We start from the raw sequence: 19339 nt of genomic DNA, 5'->3' as shown, positions 1-19339 counted from the left end.
GGGGCGCAGCTGGTGGGTTGGTGGTGACAGAAGTGCATACCAATAGGTCCCTTGCCCTGCTCCAAGCTGATCAAATTGAAAAATAGGCAGAGCCAAAGTTTGCCCTGCCATAGAAAAAGGTATGTTTGTATTGATCCTGGTGAGGTTCCAACGCTTTCAAATGGGCTCAGCTGCTCTGAAAACATCCAGTCGCTGTCAGGTCCCTTGGTCTTCCCCTTTCACAATCACACACTCCAGGGTACCAGGCTTCAGGCTCACTACTTTATTTGTTAAGGACCAGGCTCTTTACAAATGCAAATCCTCAGAGACTCTCAGGCTACAAAGGCAAATAGCTACTCCGCACAATTATGGATAACAGTAGAGGAGCCAAGAGGGAATCAGAGACGTTGCCAGCAGTTTGAAGAACTTGCCGGTCAGAATAACTTAGGGGGGGACGCCCCTCCCTTACAGCTGTGCCCTCCTACATAGGCTCTCACACATAGCCAACTGGGTGTAATGTCTGAGCTCCGCCTCTAACTTTTCCCACTTCGCTCTGCCCCGGACTCTAGCATCCTTCAGGTCACACCCCGCACTCTCCTCCGAGACCCGAGTTCTCACAGGGGACAAAAGTGGGGGGGACTTCAGGTCGAGCCATCTGTGTGCCAAGGTCCTGAGAAGAATGTCTACCCGTATCTGAGCTCACTAGGGAGGGAGCCTCCCCTGGTTCTGGCTGTTCCTATTCTGAGTCTGAGCTGCTAACTATCTCCACACACTCAGAATCATTCCTGACATCATCCCTGCTCCCACAGTGCCCCCCCTTTCCTCGTGGGGGCCCTGGCTTGTGGGGGTAGCATTGGTGGAAACAGCAAACCAGCAAGGGGGCAAATGTTCTGCCACTTCCTAGGAGCGCTCTTCTGGCCCATAACCCTCCCAGTCAACCAAATATTGCAGCCACCCTTGGAAAAGGCGTGAGTCCAGCATGTCGGCGACTTCAAACTCCTCCTCTCCCCCCACCAAAATGGGAGGTGGGGGCGTGCAGTTGGATTGATGAGGGTCCCCAGCCATCATGGGGGAAAGCAAGGATCGATGAAAAACAAGGTGCACCTTCAGGGAGGGAGGGACGGGGTGGATTTGGGGTGTAATCTGGAAGGGCCCTGTCTGACGGGCTGCCAGCTTCTTACTTGGGGTGTGAGACAGGAGGTTCTGGGTTGACAACCACACCCAATCCCCGACATGCAGAGCTGGACCGGGTTGTCAATGCCAGCCCGCGGATGCCTTATACACTGCTTTCGCCTGCTCAATGTTGTCCTGTAAAAGGTGATGCACAGAGCGCAATTCCTCTAAAAAGTCATGGGCAGCGGGCACCAAGGCAGGGCCCTACAAGGAGCAGAAGGTCGTGGGATGGTACCCAAAATTGGCAAAGAAGGGAGTTTGGCGCATGGAGGCATGACACGCGTTGTTGTAAGCAAATTCAGCCAGAGGCAACAGGGACACCCAATTGTGCTGTTGGTAATTGACACAGCAGCGTAAGTACTGCTCCAGCGTGGCACTGGTGTGTTCGGTCTGCCCATCCATCTGGGGGTGGTGAGCAGAGGAAAGTCGGAGTTCTACATTGAGCAGCATAAGCAACTCCCACCAGAATCGGGCCTTGAATTGGGCCCCCCGATCCAAAACTAGCCCCTCAGGCCAGCCATGCAACTGGAAAACATGGGTCAAAAACAGCTCTGCCATGTCTTTGGTGCGGGCAGTCCAGAGCATGGGATAAAGTGGGCCATTTTCAAAATTAAGTCCACCACCACCAGAATGGTGGTCTTACCTTGTGAATGTGGCAAGTCAGTGATAAAGTTGAGGGACAGCAGTTTCCAGGGCCCAGAGAGTGTAGGCAGAGGACAGAACAATCCAGTGGGCTTGCCCATGGGGTCCTTCGCCCGTTGACAGGTGTCACAGGGGCGACATAGGTTTTGACATCCCGACACACTCGGGGCCACCAGAAGTCCCAAGTGACCCCATATAACATTTTGGAAATGCCAAAATGCCCAGTGGCGGAGGAGTTGTAGCACTGACGGAGGACTTTCTCCCGCAGGCTTTTAGAAGGCACATAGACTCTGCGGGAGTGGTAAAGCAGCCCGCCTTGCAGCGAAAAGGGGGTGGACTTGGGAGTGCCAGCTGTCTGCCCCAGTTCTGCCACTCTGTCGTGCACAAAGGGATCCCAAGTTTGTTCTGTGCGAAGGACCTCTACCCAGGAGTGGGAGTCAACAGCACCTGCCAGACTTTCAGGGGGAAGGATCGAAGCGGGGGAAAGGCTCTCCTCACACCCAGTCTGCAAATCCAGTTTACAGGAGAATTGGTTGTCTGTTGGTTGTCCGTGGCTCTAATGTAGCACTGACTTCAAATAAATTTGGTGCTGATTCATGGCCCTGACCATCTGGAGGTGTTCCGGATTACAATGGTCAGTTTTAACTTCGACTAGGTGCTATGCCCCCTCTAGAAGATGCTGCCACGTCTCTAACACCGACTTTAAAGCTAAAAGTTATTTTTCCCAGATGGTGTAGTTCCTCTCTGACAGGCTTAATTTTCTGGAATGGTAAGCACAAGGCTGTAACTCTTCCCCCTCCATTCCGGCTGTAAAAGAATAGCCCCTACAGCAAAGTCGGAAGCATCTGTTTGCACTACGAAGGGTTTTTGTGGATTAGGATGTAAGAGGATGGGTTCAGAGCTAAACGCCCACTTCAGCTCTTCAAAAGACTGTTGTCAGGGTGGAAACTGAGCCAATAGAACTCCAGAGCAGTTCTGATTCTGAGGAGGAACAGCAATCCGTGGGAGAGGAGCGCGCTCATCTCTCACAGGCACAACAGCTGGCAGAGATTCCTCCTGCCAGCATTCCTGAGATAGATAGTGACCCTGGCAGCAAAGGAGTGATGGAGGGGGGCTTGCTGGACGCTCGACGCCGATGCAGGGAGCGGCGCCAGATGGAGGGCGCGGAAAGGAGGCGTAGCGCTTGTTTGGCGTGCAAGCAACGGTCACGTCCTGAGGACCCAAGAGAAAGAGGGGGGATCTCTCCCAAGCCCATAAGTTCAGGGTCTTCCCGTGGTTCCCCTTCAAATGGGGACCAACTACCTTACCTTGAGCTTAGGCTACTCTGCTATCTTTCCCCAGTGCTGTTCCTTGCCTAGTCGCTGGTGATTAGCATCTGAAAGAGTCATTAAGTTGTAAAAGGATTAAAGCCTTGAAAAGAATCCTTTTGTCTGTGTCTTGACTTGGCTATTGGAGTAGTCTGTAAGAGGCAGCTAGGGCGCTCCTGTCAACTGTTGGGTGGAGTCAGACCAGTGAAAGGGTGATTTCTTGCCTTTGAGGAGGTCTGTCAGAGGAGCCATAACTTTTGCATAGCTGGGAAGGAACTTTCTGTAAAAATTGGCAAAGCCAGAGAATCATTGTAAGTCTTTCTTGGTCGATGGAGCCTGCCAGGACAGAACTGCTTGGACTTTTGCAGGATCCATTTTGATGCCTTCAGCTGAAATCCAGGTAGGCCAAGGATGTCAAATCCAGCTTAACAAAGAGACGGTGCTCCCGGAAGTGCCATAAGATGGCTTTTGCATGCCATTCATGCGTGTGGGGGTCCAGAGAAAAAATCAGTAAATCATCCAAGTGACTGATCAGGAATTTGTCTAAACAATCCCGGAAGATGTCATTCATAAAACGCGAAAGCGTAGATGGAGCATTGGCTAACTCGAAGCACATGACCAAATATTAAGAAGCGCCATACCTGCAACGGAAACTTGTCTTCCACTCATCCCCCTCCCGGATGCGTCTCAGATTATAGGCGCCACGCAGGTCCAATTTAGTGAAAATCTTGGCTTGTCCCAGGTGCTCCAGCATCTCAGGAATTAGAGGAAGGGAGTATTTGTCATGGATGGTTATGGCATTGAGGTTCCTGTAGTCATGCACAGGACAGAGCTCCCCTGATTTTTTCTTGATGAACAGAGTCAGTGTGCCCATAGGGGAGGTGGAGGGGCAAATAAAACCCCGCTTCAAGTTGGTGTCCAAAAACTCCCGGAGAGCTCGAAGTTCTCGCTCTGACATAGAGTATAGCCGCCTGGCTGGGATGGGAGCTCCTGGGATCAAATCAATGTTGCAATCATAGGGCCGGTTAGGGGGGCAGTTGGTCAGCTTCCTTCTTGTCAAAAACATCCCAGAAGGCTGCATATTTCCTGGGTAGGGACACCAGAGTAGGAAAGCTGGTTGGAGATGACGGTGAGGGAGAGGAAGGGGTTAACGCCTGAGCCATCGCTGCTCTGGCTCCCAGGAAGCAATGCTGTTGACAGTAAGGGGATGTAAACTGCATTCGATGAAGCTCCCATGAGATCTGGGGATTGTGCTTGGACAGCCATGATACACCTAGCACAATTGGGTACTGGGGCACCGTGGCCAGGTGCAATTGAATTTGTTCGATGTGCCCCTGGGAACTTAAGGTGACTGGAGTGGTAATCCAAGTGACTGCTCCAGACAAGAGACAATGCCCGTCAATGGTCTCCACCTTCAACAGGGTGGGCAGGGGCACAGCGGAGATGTTGCATTGTCCAGCAAACGCTTTGTCCATAAAACTGGTAGTAGCCCCAGAATCCACCACTGCCATGACATTTCCCCCCCTCCCAGGGGGAGATTGGAGATGCACAGGAAGCAGCATATGGGACCAGGGAGAAATGTGCATGAGGCTTACCCCGGTGGCGGATGCTCCCTCCTTGCTGGAGACTCCCAACAGATTTGGGGGGTGGTCTAGTCAGGCTTGGGGGGCAGGAGGTGGTCAGGGAGCTGGGACCTTTGGTTGGGATCGGCAGGCCCTGGCAAAGTGTCCTGTCTTTCCACATCTGAAGCACCGACGTTCAGTGCGTCGCCATTCCCACTCTTCCGGAGACAGCCTGGATTGGGTTGCTCCCAGTTGCACTGGGGTGTCCTCCGCCCCTGTGGCAGGGCTGCAGGGGGGAGGGGGCAGTAGCCACCGGGGGAGGGGAGGAGGAAAATCTCGGCTAACAGAGCTTCCCTTGGCTTGTCGGCGCCCCTTCAGCCGACTGTCGATCTGCAGGCACGACTGAGTGAGCTCAGCCAGCGTGGGTGGGCATGGGGCCTGTGCTAACTCATCTGAGATCTCGTCATTCAAGCCTTCCCCAAACTGGGCCACATGGGCAGCATCATTCCACTGTAAATCCTGCATCAGCACGTGAAAACTTTTCGCATAACCTGACACAGAGTCTTTTCCTTGCTTGAGGCGGCAGATTTCCCAGGTTGCCGCCTCCACACGGAGGGGGTTGCCGAAAAAACCCACCACCACATCCATGAATCCCTGGTAGTTCACCAGCAAGGGGCCATTTGCAAGGAGAAGCGGCGAGACCCATTTTGCCGCCACTCCTGAAAGCAAGTGAATTATAAATCCCACACATATCTGGTCTGCCTGGAAATCCTCCGGCTGTAGGCGCATATACAGCTCCGATTGGGGCCGGAAAGTTGGAAACAAGCCCTTGTCGCCAGCAAACTTCTCCGGCAGTGCTCCTGGGCATCTTTTTTTTTTTAATACTTTTTATTCTATTTTTATCTTTATAAATGAAATAAACAGTACCAACAACCTAATCAGTATCTACAGTTTCCCAACAATACAGTATTCTTAGGAGGACACAGCAATAATGAAAAAGGAGGGGGGGAATGAAAAAAGAAATCAGAAGAAGGAAGAAGAAAGCAAGAAAGAAAATGAAAAAATATAAAAAGTTACTTAAAAGGATTAAATTTAAACTCCATTACACACAAACTTCAAATACCATTCTACTTAAAAGCTATACCTATAATACTGGCAATATTACAATTCAGTACAGCACAGATAATCAACCTTACATTTCAATATCATATCATCAGTCTTACAGCAAGGGAGCAGGCCTACAATTCATTTCCAATAACCATATATTGCCCTTCAGTTAACATATAATAGTAGAGCTTAACAATTTAACCACCCTAAAATATTACTAACCAGCCTCACAATAATGATAGTAATAATAATAAAAAAGGAAGGAAATTAGAAAGGATAAATAATAATAAGTCACTAATAAATTTTATAATGTTATATAATAATAAAGCTTAAAATCAACCTTACAACAATAACTAATATATTTTGTACTAGATATATAAATGAGTGTGCACATTTCTATACACCCTCAAACAGTAGATTTAAGTACAGTATATCATATCCATTTAAAGAGAAAGGATTTAAAAGAAAAGGAAAAAAAGAAAAAAATGAGAGAAAAAAGACGAGTATCTCTGGCCTAGCCTGGATCTTACAGACTAAACATAGCCAGTTGACAAAACATGTTTATAAATTCCAGTTCATGGGGCCGGAACAGAAGTCTCACGTGTTTTTCCGATTAGCCACACGTCCGCCATTTCGTGATTTAGAAACTGCATCTGACCTTCAGAAAAAATGCAAAATGTGGCAAGATATTTTAAATGATATTGTAAGTTCATTTGTTTTGCCAGGTTTTTCACCTTGGTAAATTGCCTTCTTTTATCAGCAATTTCTTTGGTGTAATCCGGAAATAACATGACTTTTTCTTGTTTTGATCCCCAGACAAGACTTCCACCCCCTCTTGCCAGACGCAGGATATAGTTTTTTGTGGCAATTCTTGCAAATTGAGCTATAATTGTATAACCAGCCCCTTTGGCATTTGGCACATGGAATGCCTGCTCAATATCAAGTGAATAATCAGATGGCACAGGGAATATCTCATGCAGAAGCTTATCTACAAAAGTAGACAAATTTACATCAGTAGGTAGATCTTTAATACCAATAATACGTACATTTGCCCTGCGCGTGAGAGCCTCACGTTGGGAGATTCTGGCAGACAAATTGTTGTAAAAAACTTGTGACGCAGTCTCGTTCACTGCCACCCGATCTTGCAGCTTGTTAACCTTCGCCTCCATTTTTTGCCAAGAAGTGTTAATTAAGTCCACAGCCCCTTGCAGGGCGGTGATGGAATTTTGAATTGTATCCAGCCTCTTAGCCTGTTCAGCAAATTGCAAGGACAAAGTTTTTATCAGAGCAAGTAACTCCTCTGTATTTTCGCTTCTTGGAGGCCTCCTTTGCCACGGGAGGTATAGGGGGGTAGACGTAGATCCTGCTCCTTTTTTCCTCCTTGATGTAGCCATCCTTCTCTTCAAACAGATCTTGCAGGTCCTCAAATATTGGGCAGGGGTGGACAATCTCGGGCCCAGGGACCAAATACAGCCCTCCTGGTTCTCTTGAAGGCCACATCCCTGTTCACACTCTTTTCCTCAACCACTAACTGGTGGTTTTCCAGCGTTTGTGCAGTTTTTTCCCCATTCTAAAAGGTTGAAATGCCTCTCTGAAGGCTTGGCAACTGGCAGAAAGAGCTGGAAGCTTAGGAATTTTGGCTCCACCCCTTTGCCTTCAGCCCCGCCCACTACTGGAATGCTGCCCGCAAAAGCTTCTCCAAAATAGAATTTGGCGCTCATGCTGAAAGAGGTTCTATCCCCCTGCATTAAAGGCTGGCACTAGAGATGGACATTTCTGATTTCTGGGCCCACAATCCACTGGGGTACTTATCCTCGCTGAAGTAAAGTGGAGCTGCAGCTGAACATACCCTCAGTTACTCCATGCACAAGAGCTGCTAGAATGATACGGCAGGCAATTGATTTATAGAGAAAAGGGACATTTTTATATTGTTTGAGAATAATGAAGTGCAAGAGCTTGCCTACCCTTTGCTGTTGTTGTTACTAGGAGTTTTATAAGGCAATATTCACATTTTAGGAGATTTTTTATTTTAAAACGTGGACGTACTCCAATTATTATTGGTTTCACGAAACGTTTTTGCAACATTATTAACCAATTAGTTATAATGAACTAATTATAATTAGATAATAGGCTTGTGCATGTATTGGAGTGTCTGTAGCTGATATACACATAGTTGGAAATGTCCTGTATCACTGATTCTATTGATAATAAATCTAAAGGTAATAAATAATCTAATCTGGCAGTAAACAAAGAATCATAGAAACATAGCGCTGGGAAGGACCAGTTAGGCCATTAAATCCAACCCCCTGCTCAGTGCAGGAATCCCATTTAAAGCATCCCTGGCTGTCCAGTCTCTGCTTGAATGCCCCCAGCAACGGAGAGTCCACCACCTCCCTAGGGAATTGGTTCCATTGTCTGACTGCTCTGACCAATAGGAAGTTTTTCTTGATGTTTACCCTAAATCTGCCTTCCTGTAACTTAAGTCCATTATTTCATGGCCTACAGTTTTGAATGATAGAGAACCAGTTGTGGCCCTCTTCTGAATGACCTTTTATGTACTTGAAGAGTGCCATCACATCCCCCCTCAAGTCTTCTCTTCTCAAGGCTAAACATACCCAGCTCCTTCCATCTTTCCTCATGGGACTTAGTCCGGTCATCTTTGTTGCCCTTCTTCAAACTCATCCCAGTTTATCTGAATCCTTCTTCAAGTGTGGTGTCCAGAACTGGACAAAGTATTTGAGGTGAAGTCTAACTGGTGCAGAATAGAGGGGAACTATCACTTGCTGTGATTTTGAAACTATACTTCTGTTGATGCAACCTAAAATTGCATTTGCCTTTTTTTTATAGCCACGTCACACCGCTGGCTCATATTCAGCTTGTCAGTGACTACAACTCCTTTTAACACATACTATTGCCAATCCAGGTATCGGGAACATACAACCAACAATTTGGAGCTACCAGCTTAGTAAAGCTTTAGTATTCACTAATGACTTCCGACTGGCTCTTTCCATTCAATTTCTGTCAAGCTCCACCCATACCCTGTGAAGCCTTGTTTTGCCTCCACCCTTATTCCACCAGATTGCTCCAAGCTCCTCCCAATTTTGTTTTGGCTCCATCTATTCTGGCTCTGCCCTGTAGTCCCACAATTTTTGATATGGAAATCTCATGCCATCTTCAAGTACTAAAAAGGCGAACAAATCACAGAGCACATTTGTCTTGGGTGTCATGCCTTCCTCGGACTCTGAGGATGAAGGGGAATGGTAGGCTTCAGACCCAGGGGAAGGGACTAGCACAGAAGTAGCCCGAGCCCCCTCACCTCCTGTGGATGATCCACGCCCAGCAGCAGCCTCTGTGGAGGATTCAGAGGGCGAAGTTCCACAGATCCCAGCAGGGCGATGGCAGCTGCATGTAAAAGTACAACGTAGGTGGGCCTCTGTCCATTTAAGACAAGAGAGGCTCTCAGAGGACAGAGGACAGACTACCAGCAGCTGCTTCAGGATACTGCTGTTAAAAGAAGGAAGCAGGCTGGGGCAAAGCTGCTGGAGAACAATGTCATTTCTACGCACCAGATCTTGACAGCCCCACCTCGACCCTGAACCCCCGCCTTGCTTGTGAATCCCTATGTTTAGACCTTGGACTGGAGAATGGACTTCTTTCTACCACGCCATCTTGGGTTTGTCAAACTGGTAAAGCCCTCCCACTCTAGCCTTCTCCTTTCCTAGCCTTGGACAGGTTTAACCACCCAGCTTATCAGGCAGTAAGTTACTGCTGCTGTTTGCCGGTCAGCTGCAGTCAGCCAGCGAGGACCGACATTGGGCTGGGTTTCTGTGCTCCAGCAAGCAGTAACCAATTATGCAGTGTGTTCTTCTCTCACAAGGAGGGAATAACTCTTAGAAGAAGCATTCTCTATCTCACGGGGGGGATACCCTAACGTGGTACCTGCGATATGGGCATGCATTATCTAAAAAAAACAAGAAGTCCTAGACTAATCAATTAACATTCATATGATTAAGCAACTAAGTTTACTTTTAAGCAGGTGATTATGATTATGATGATAATTTCTACAAGAAACAATTCAAGGGGCCTCCCAAACTCACAAGAAGTTCCAACTCAAAATGCATTTCAATGCTAGGCATGGACAGAATTTGTAAGTATGCATCCAATGGTTAGATAATTGGCACCAAACCCTGCCATCACTCAGGCAACATGAAAATAAAGTAAAAAAATAAAGAACAACAACACCCAGACAAGTAAGTGCAGACAAAGCCAAGATTTGAGAGAGAAAAAATCTATTAGTGCAAAAAATTAACAGTTCTCCATTACAGTACAATATATGGAAAAAAGAACATACAATTGATTTGATTTTAGTCAACAACCAATCCTGAACAATAGAAGAAAATCAAATGTAATTTTTCTTTTTCTTCTCTCTCTCTCTCTCTCTCTCTCTGTGTAAATTCTCACTTTTTAAAAAACAAACAAACACAAGTTATGTAGGGAAAGAGAAGGCATTACCTCTCTCACCCACAAGCCTGAAGTTAGTGCTGCATACTGCAACATGGGTGTCCATCAAAAAATAGTGATGTTTTTAGAAAAATCAGTATGAGAGAATCCCAAAGCCGCCCCAACAAATCCTCAACCCTTCCTGAATTAACTTTCCTCAAAGTAAGAGAGTGTGTGTGTGTGTGTGTGTGTGCGCGCACGCGCGTGTGTTCAAACAGCAGTCAAGAAATACCTGTTGCTGATTTGTGGGGGGGCAGGGGGAAGAGGAAGAAACAACTGAGACACATTCACATTTCCCAGCAGAAAGAGAAAAAAAAATCTGACCAAGGTCTTGCATTTACAGGGCCCATTGCCATCTTACTAGAAGTGGGGGGGCAGGCCTGAAAAATAATTGCAGGGAAATGTGTATTGTAGAATCAACAGAGGAAAATAATGCTCCAAAATAAACATGTGTAGACGAGGGAAAAGACACAGAAAGATCTAACAAGTCACTGCAACAGGACAGCAGTTTTCTCTCAACTAGTCTTTGGGTTGTTTTGGTTTTTTGCAGGGGAAAGGAAACATCTTCCGTGTCAAAACTTTCACCTAACTCCAAAAGGAATGGCCAAGTTTGACAAAAATAAAAACAAGAAGCTCTCTTAGATATTTGATGTATAACTGATTGGTGCTGGGCAGTCTTTGGGCAGAAACAAGAGGGTAGAGCTAAGACTCCAAAATGGTGGCATTTTAGTACATCCATGGCCTTCTCCAAGAAGCATGGGCTGGAGTTTAATGGTGCATCTACACTACTTTTCACTTTCACCCCAGTTTCAAGCTTGCTTAATTGTCACAGCTCATGAGCAAGTAACCCCCTGAGAGCAACTGTTTGGTGAAAGAACCAAGATTCCTCAGGAAAACCAGCATTAAACCAGTTTGGAGGCAGGACCACTTTGCAGGGCAAACATTGTGCCCTCTGTTCCCCTAGGACACTGGCGATTTCCCAAGCTTTGTCATGGAACGGGAATTTTCCATGAATCCATCAGAGAACAGCGGTGAAAAAGAAGCCATGACAGGTTAATTGTTACGGCTATGGAGATTAAGAATTTGCTTAGGTAATTGGCAAGGTAGTGGAGCCATTACGAACTAACCCTTAAAAAGAACTAGGGAGTTAGCCCTACTTAATTTAGAGTTACAACGGAATTGTTGTCAATCCGTACAGAGCAGGAGGGAGCAATTTGTGGCCCTCCAGAGGTTTGGGCCTACAACTCCCAGATGCCTTGTCATTGGCAACGCTGGCTAGGGCTGATGAGAGTTGAAGGCCAAAACATCTGGCCACCCCTGATATAGAGGGAAGGATGAACTGTGTAATCTCTCATCAATTCTTCTCCAACCCTGAACATGAAGGCACCGTTTTAGCAATTATTTCTCAGGGAAGCTTTAAAAAAATGTGTATCTACACTGATCACAATCTCCCATAAGCCCCCACAAACACATGCAAGCTCCTTTATTTATTTCTGGACCTTGCTTAGGCTTGCATTTCTTAAATGCTGGCTGCGACGGGAATTTTTCCTGTCTTCCTGCCTCAAGACTCATCTGGGATGGAATGGCTCCAGAGAACATGGAGTTTGTCAGGCCACGATCACCAAGCCAGCGATCAGCTTGAAACTGGGAAGAAGAAACTGGGCAGAATAGCACCACCATGAAGAAAATTCAACTTGATTCCAGAAGGGCAAGATATTAATTGGAGCAGAGATACAAGGCACACTAGAATTGGGAGAACATGGCTTTCTTCTTCCCCATGCTGCTCACAGGAGCGCATCAGAAAGAACCTAATGGCTTGTTTAGATGATAGGATTTGTGGAAAGAGTCTTTCCAAGTTAAAAAGCTTTTCCCAGAATTGAAGGGGGACAGTAGAGGCTGGTCAATGTCTTAGGGTCTAACTAGGAGCCACGGCCAAGATCAACCCTTTCTGCTGCAGCACAGTTGTGTCGCAAAGATGTAGGGATGGGTGTCCATCAGTAAATGGGGGATGAATCTAAAAGTGGGGTGTGAGTGTGGTTGGCTTAGATGGTATTCTCCTGGACCGCCTGGAGGGGTTGGGCATAGGGGACACCATATTATGGTGGTTCTGTTTCTTCCTCTCTAGCAGGTACCAGAGGGTAGCTCTGGGGGAGGAGACTTCAGACCCTTGGCTGCTCACTTGTGGGGTGCCACAGGGTTCTATTCTCTCCCTGATGTTACTTAACATCTATGTGAAGCCGCTAGGGGCTATCATCAGGAGGTTTGGGGTGCGGTGCCACCAATATGTGGATGACACGCAGCTCTACCTCTCATTTAAATCCACGCCAAGGTTGGCTGTAGAAACCCTGTCCAGGTGTCTGGAGTCAGTGTGAGTGGCCGAATGGGAAGGACTAAGCTGAAACTGAACCCCGACAAAACCGAAGTACTGTTGGTGGGAGACAAGTGGAGGCTGGGGGAGGTTGACCTGGTGTTGAATGGGGTGCGGCTGCCCTGAAGGACCAGGTCCACAGCCTGGGGGTCACTTTAGACTCCTAGCTGTCCACGGAGGCTCAGGTGTCGGCCGTGAGCTGGGCGGCGCTGTACCAACTCCGTCTGATATGGCGGCTGCGCCCCAACCTCCCTAACCATCTGCTCCCCTCAGTAGTTCATGCCCTGGTCTCCTCTCGCCTAGACTACTGCAATGTGTTCTACGTGGGGTACCCTTGAAGACAGTTCGGAAGCTGCAGCTGGTGCAGAATGCGGTGGCCCGCCTGATTAAAGGCAGCCGTCGGAGAGATCGCATCACTCCAGTGTTGAGGGAGGTGCACTGATTACCTGTTGTTTCTATCTTAAGGAGCACCTCCAGCAACACCAGGGATGCCGTTCAACGAGATCGGTCTGTCCCATCAGCCAAGACAGCTAGACTGGTGAGGACTAGGGAGAGGGCCTTTTTTGTGGTGGCTCCCACTCTGTGGAATTCCTTCCCTAGTGACCTCTGCCATGCCCCTCTTTGATGAGCTTCTGCCAGGCTTTGAAAACCTGGCTGTTCAGGCGGGCATTTGGGGTGGGTTAGGGTTTTTTAGAGCAATGTTGTTTTGTTTAGTTGATCATGTAAATTTGTTGTATTTTGTGTTGTTATTTATATTGTACGCCGCCTAGAGTGGCTGGGTAGCCAGCCAGATGGGCAGCTAATAAATCTAATAAGTAAATAAGGAAGGGAAGAAAATGGAAGTAATTTCTGAATCCCACCCATGGAAGACTACCATACGAACATGAGTTGTGTGGATGCAACTAGGGAGCATTCTTACCCTGTTCTCTCAAACCCATACATCAATATTATATAGGTCAAGATTACTGGTGATCTGTTGTTTGGATAGATCCCCCCCAAAAGAGAAACATATATGGAGATATCACTTCTTGGGGTCCAATGGACATTGTTGAGCAAAAGTCGTAACACTAACGGGAGAGTTGAACACACAGGATGAACAACCTGTTTGATGTACAACCGCCGAGTTGGATGGGGCTTACAGGGTGAACAGGACTGCAGTCCTCACTGTGTTAGAGAGTGGACCCTCAATAGCAGATTCAAGTGCCCCCCTGCTTCATTATCGCTACAGTCAACCAGAAGCTCAAGGTATTGTTCACATGGCACAGAGTCACAAGTGGACTTTGACCTGGCATGCATCCAGATAGACTGGGTTCACACAACACACTAACCCACACTTAATGGTTGCGTGTGGGTTGTGTTTATTTATTTATTACATTTATATCCCGCCTTTTTTCCTCCCAGGAACTCAAGGTGGCATACATAATCATCCTCCTCCATTTTATCCTCACAACAAAACCCTGTGAGGTAGGTTGGGCTGAGAGTCTGTGACTGGCCCAAAGTCACCCAGCGAGCTTCCATGGCCGAGCGGGGATTTGAACCTGGATCTCCTGACTCTCAGTCCAGCAGTCTAGCCACTACACCACACTGGCTCTCTGTTGTTTGAATGCAGGGCATTTTCTGCAGGATGGCTTGTTAACCATGCAGTGTGGCTTATTTTTCTTGAACAAGCCACCTTCAGAACCCATGGTTTGTTGTTGGGTTGTTCAGGGTGATTAACAAGCCACCCTGTGGTAAACACCCTGTGTTCAGACTACATGATAACCCATGGTTCAACAACAACCCACACTCAGCCACTGAGTATGGGTTAGTGTGTCATGTGAACCCAGCCACTGTCTCTCCCGAGGTCCACGAAGAATCTTATGAGCCAGGATGTGGCATGTCCAACAGGCTGCCCCACCAAATCCACATACCATGTGTTTGTTTTTAAATTAATACAATAAAACGAGGAAACCAGTGAGCTGTAGGGTCAAACTAGATGTAGCTTTAAAAGTATTTTTAAAATAAGAGTGCTAGAGACTGGTTATGTCTTTCTTTTCAAAAAGCAACTGCAGGGAAAGAATTCCACATTCCCCCAGTGCTCCAATTTATAAGACCAATGTAATTTTTAAACATTTGAAAAAGAAATATGCCATTTTAAATATTTTTAAAAGTAATACGTAATTTTTTAAGATGGGGGCAAATGGCTTTGAGGAGGGCACAATTTTTGTCAGGAAAAAGAGGCCAGGGAGAAAGAGTTAGCCCCCTCCTGTGATTCCAATCCTGCTCCTTTTTCAAAATGATGGGCACGGCCAGTCTTCAAACACATTATTTAGAAAAGTGCCCAGTCATGTCCTGTTTTAAACCTTTATTTCTAAAAGCCAATTCACATGTTATGTTTTTGTTAGGATTATGCCGATCTCATCTGCAGTTATATCAATGTGCCAAAAACAAACTCCAAGGCACACAGATCCAATTCTGGATAACATTTGTGCATTGACTCCCCCTGGCGCTGGTATCCCAAAATACAATTTTGGCATCTGGAAAGAATCTATTGTGTGAATGGCTACACTGGTTTGTTTTAAAATCGGGTTGCTTGGGTATCACCCAAAACACATTTCTGCAGAAGGAATTTCCGCTGAACCTAGTCAGCCTTATTTCTGAGGAAGTGTGAATAGGATCAGAGCCTAAAGTTGACCTACACAAAGGGAGCTAGTTAGCCATGTCTACTTGCTTTGGCCCAGATCCACAGAAGGTTACACAACTGGCTGCACACCTCCAAGGGAACTTCAGAGTTCCATTTCTTGAACAGCAATGCTCCCACCCCCCGCATGCCACACGACATATTGCCATGGCCTTTCAAAAGCAACTGTTGTGAGGAGTTCCGCTGTCCAAAGAAAAACATTCAAACATCATTTTGGGCACGCTCTGCTATTGGGGTTCACCCCCTTAGTTCAGAATATCAAACGTTTTGGAGGTTTAAATTTAAAAACAACAACAACAACAAAAGATGCTATTAACATTAGGACGATCAAGGTACTTTTAAAAAGTGGGTCTTCTATATAAGAATGAAACAGCAGTTGCATCATTCTAATTATATATATATATATGTATCTGTATATATAATTTTAAGCCCCTCCCCACAAAACTGCACTTTATATTATATATTTATTTTTATATATTCTGTACTCATCTCCCAAACTACTACTTCTTTTTTAAAAAATCCCTAAGAATTATCAAACATACAATTCTATGGAATGTCTTTTCTGTGCTTTTGCTTGCCACACGCAACAGTACATTAGTCATTTAAGTTGTTTGTTTTTTTTAAAGAATGTTTAGAGTGCTCTGGATAGATTATTCTCTTTATAGATAACAATAACAGTAATAATAAGATGTAAGAAAAGTGCCCCATCTGACATAATTTCTCCTTTAACTTCCTTGTCTTGGAAAAAAAAATGGTTTCTAGTAGAGGGGACAAGAGAGTTTGTAAGACCTGCTCCCAGAATAAACTTTAAACTCTCTCTTTGTACATCTATATTTTCATATACCATATAAGAAAACAAAGCTTCAGTAAAGCATTGCATTAACATTCTCCATAGGACAAAGGGGATACTTTAAAACCCAAGGAACGAATTTCATGAGGACAACAGAATGCTCATATATACATATGAGCATTCATTCATATATATATATGAACAAAACAAAAAACAAAACATCCCTCCCCCTAAACAACAACATTATAAGTGTACCTCTCAACTTAAATAAAACTTTCGGCATATGCTTAAAATATAAATAGTATATAGTTTCATTTTAAATAGCAGAGCTAGACTGCTTGATTTGGAGAATTGAAGAATTAGACAGAAGTCAACAGTTTGAAACAATGGATTGCATTACTCGTTATAGGACAGAATTTTGCGCATGCTGAAGAATTGTGTTGTGCCTACCTGGATGACCTCAACAAATCATATGGCAGAAAGGATGAGAGCTCACCAAATTTAAGCTAGGAGCAGGGAAAAACCCTACAGTGGAGAAAAACCTTCCTTGGATTTTGCCCCAGTTGGCTCAGTAAGCCCAGAGAGCTGCTTCCTACAACTGCTGTGAAGCATCTTGGGTAGAGAGCAAAGAGAATGAAGAGAACCAGTTCCAAAGGGGAGCTTAAAAAAAGAAAAAAGAAAAAGAAAAAAGGAAGCCCCTTTTAGTATAGGAAGGCTTCCTTGTCCTTCACCCATGCAAACAGTATCCAGTACACATCCTCAAAAGCTTTTCTTCTTTTTCTATTAAAAAAAAGTGCAACAGAATCTCCACAATCCAATGGGTCAGTGTTAGTGTAAAGAAGGAAAGTCCTTAATAATCTGAAGATGCGATATCCTCTTTTTATGCTTAAGGCTTTTTGTGGGGTTGGGTGGTAAAGCGGTACTGATGAAAGCAGAGTCAAATCAAGGCCTCACTTCTAAAGCACAAGATTGCGGCCAAGCAGTGGACAAAGGTATTGGCCAACCATCCAACACTGTTTGAGAATTTGCTCTGGGCCCCAGAGTTAGGCTGACTCCTCTCTCGTCTTCTCCAGTGGAATGAGAAGTTCTCAAAAATTCCCACCACTGTTGGCTGTTCCAGAGAGAGGGACTGCTTAAGGAACCAGGTTGCTTATAATTCAAGAGAATCCAAAGGTCTCAGAGCATACAGAATTTGGGGTGGAACGGAATAGCAGAAATGGGGTGGGCCCAAGTCATAAAAACTGCATATCGGTGTGGGTGGGGGGAAACTTTACAAGCCAAAGATGAAGGAAATGTTAGAACACACTCCAATTTCACATCAGAAAGCTCCTGCCCATGCTTCACTCTGAGATGCAAGACGGTGCCTTTGTCTGTCCCCTGACAGATACATCCCTCAGCTGCAAAGACTGGCAACCTTGGGATGGAGGGCCTGCCAAGAACAGCCAACCAGCAGGCCCAACATCCTAACCCAGAGAGCCATGCAAAGAGAGTAGGGAGTTGAATAAAAGTTTCTAGCAGAACACACTCAAAAACATGCAACTTCCAACTTCACTAACTTGGGTGTCAAACCGCCCACCTTCCACCCATGCCCGTTTACAAGATAGCTGCCTCCCTGACCATGAAGCCCTTTTCACAACCTCGCCAAGTTTACATTCACACAAAATGGCATGGTCTTGGAAGGCAGCCAGTGCCAATGGAAAGATTGCCAAAGGGAGCAGCTTACAGGGAAAAGGTACAAACAGAAGGGTTGCTGGCCATGGACCTTTGTCACAGGATCAAAGGCAACAACAGAGTTTGTGTGTCCTTCTAGGTCAGGGGCTCAGTTAGGCAATGGGGAAATGGCACCTCAACTCTGCCGTCCTGCTGCTGCTTCCCAACTAGAGTTGCAAAGCCCTTTCTCTTCTTAGATCAAAACCTTCCAAGCACATAAGGCAAATGGTCTTTTTGTGGAACGCTCCGTTTATTTCCCCAATGGAATCCATTCATCTCTCCCAACCCAGTAGCCAATGGATGTATCTCAAACCCACCAATGTTTTCCAAAACTTATTATTAGAAGTCTACGTTGTTAACAAGAGCAGAAAGAGCAACCCTCCACCCTCCTCAAAACTGACATAGAAGACACACATACCCTGACAAGTCCAGCTTCAACCTCTTGACTGAAATTACATAGCTGATTAGTTTTTGGATCAAACTTCGCTGTTGTCATTGTTTTTTAAAGTCAGTAAGGGCAACATGTTTGTGTCTGTATTTTTCATTGTTGTCGACAATCTCATTGAGAAGCGATTTTCCTCTTCTTCCTGAAATGTGGTAAAAATCAACAGTTTCTTTGGCAACACTTTATCACAACCTGCATATTGTTACTTTCTTTTATAAAATAAATAATACTTAAAAATAGAATCAAACACCTTATATACAGTATGTGATTTGAGAAAGGGAACCTGCATGCAAAGAGATCATCTTCTTTCTTTTTTTGTCATCACTTGTACAAAGGGGAATTAAGAAGGTTAAGGCAGAATGTATACTGAGGCGAGGGCCTCTCTACATGGAGAAGATACACAATTTTCTCTCTCTCTCTCTCTCGTTTTAGTGCAAACGCATCAAAGGCTTGTGTTAAAGTGTTGCCCACACACAGATGTTCAGAGCTTAGGCCCACTCCAAGTATTAATACATTGGACTCCACCCATCCCTTTCACCCTTACCCTTTGACCAGGCAGCGGGGAGAGGGAATAATTACGAGGGGGAATAATTACGAAAAAGGTGCATTATGTCTGATCAGAAACAGGGGTGGGAGGGGAGTGGTGAGGGCAGATTTATCCTAGAACGTAGGTTGGTTTTATACCAGTTATGGCTTCCCCGAAGGATCTTGGGAGTCGTACTTCATTAAGGGTGCCAAGGGTTTGCTCTTATGAGGTCCCCTTTCGCCTTTCCCCTGACAGAACTATCTGCATTTCTCAGGATTCCCCGGGGAGCAGGGATAGTTTCGAAACCAGCTTAAAAATCGGTAGGGTGGATATGGGCACACTGCTACCCCAGATAAGCCAGCGAGCTATGCAGGGATTGAAACAACACACAGAAATGCTTGAAGATGGGAGATGGGGAGGGAGAGGAAAACGAACATGCATGCTTGAGGCCAGATAGGGCTCTATTCATCAGACTTGATGTTTGGGATGGGATGGATTGAAGGCAGTCTCTACCTGGGCAACAGTCACAGTGCGCCCAAGGGTTAGCAAA

The 19339-nt window shown here is 45.8% G+C and overlaps 1 protein-coding gene across 3 annotated transcripts in view; it reads right to left on the bottom strand.

The window, feature by feature from the left end:
* The window catches only part of LOC146334098 (zinc finger and BTB domain-containing protein 7A-like), a 94063-nt gene that overhangs the window by 3087 nt on the left and 71637 nt on the right, over positions 1-19339 (bottom strand). Inside the window, exons 4-5 of one of the 3 annotated variants that reach the window (XR_014786400.1) lie at positions 18237-18405; positions 4510-9172 (exon numbers count right to left, since the gene is read on the bottom strand). Coding sequence is in view for 1 of the 3 variants with exons in the window: in XM_084824963.1 (XP_084681089.1) it covers positions 18311-18405 (95 nt within the window). In the remaining 2 variants the exon portion in view is untranslated. Of the gene's footprint in view, positions 1-4509; positions 9173-16417; positions 18406-19339 lie in introns of those variants that run through there. The other 2 variants (XR_014786401.1, XM_084824963.1) reach the window with 2 other exon arrangements.

This window comes from Heloderma suspectum, chromosome W, assembly GCF_057233095.1.
Source record: "Heloderma suspectum isolate Gila_16-S chromosome W, 16-S_ref, whole genome shotgun sequence".
Taxonomy (NCBI): Eukaryota; Metazoa; Chordata; class Lepidosauria; order Squamata; family Helodermatidae; genus Heloderma; species Heloderma suspectum.
This window is presented reverse-complemented; position numbering and strand designations above follow the sequence as displayed.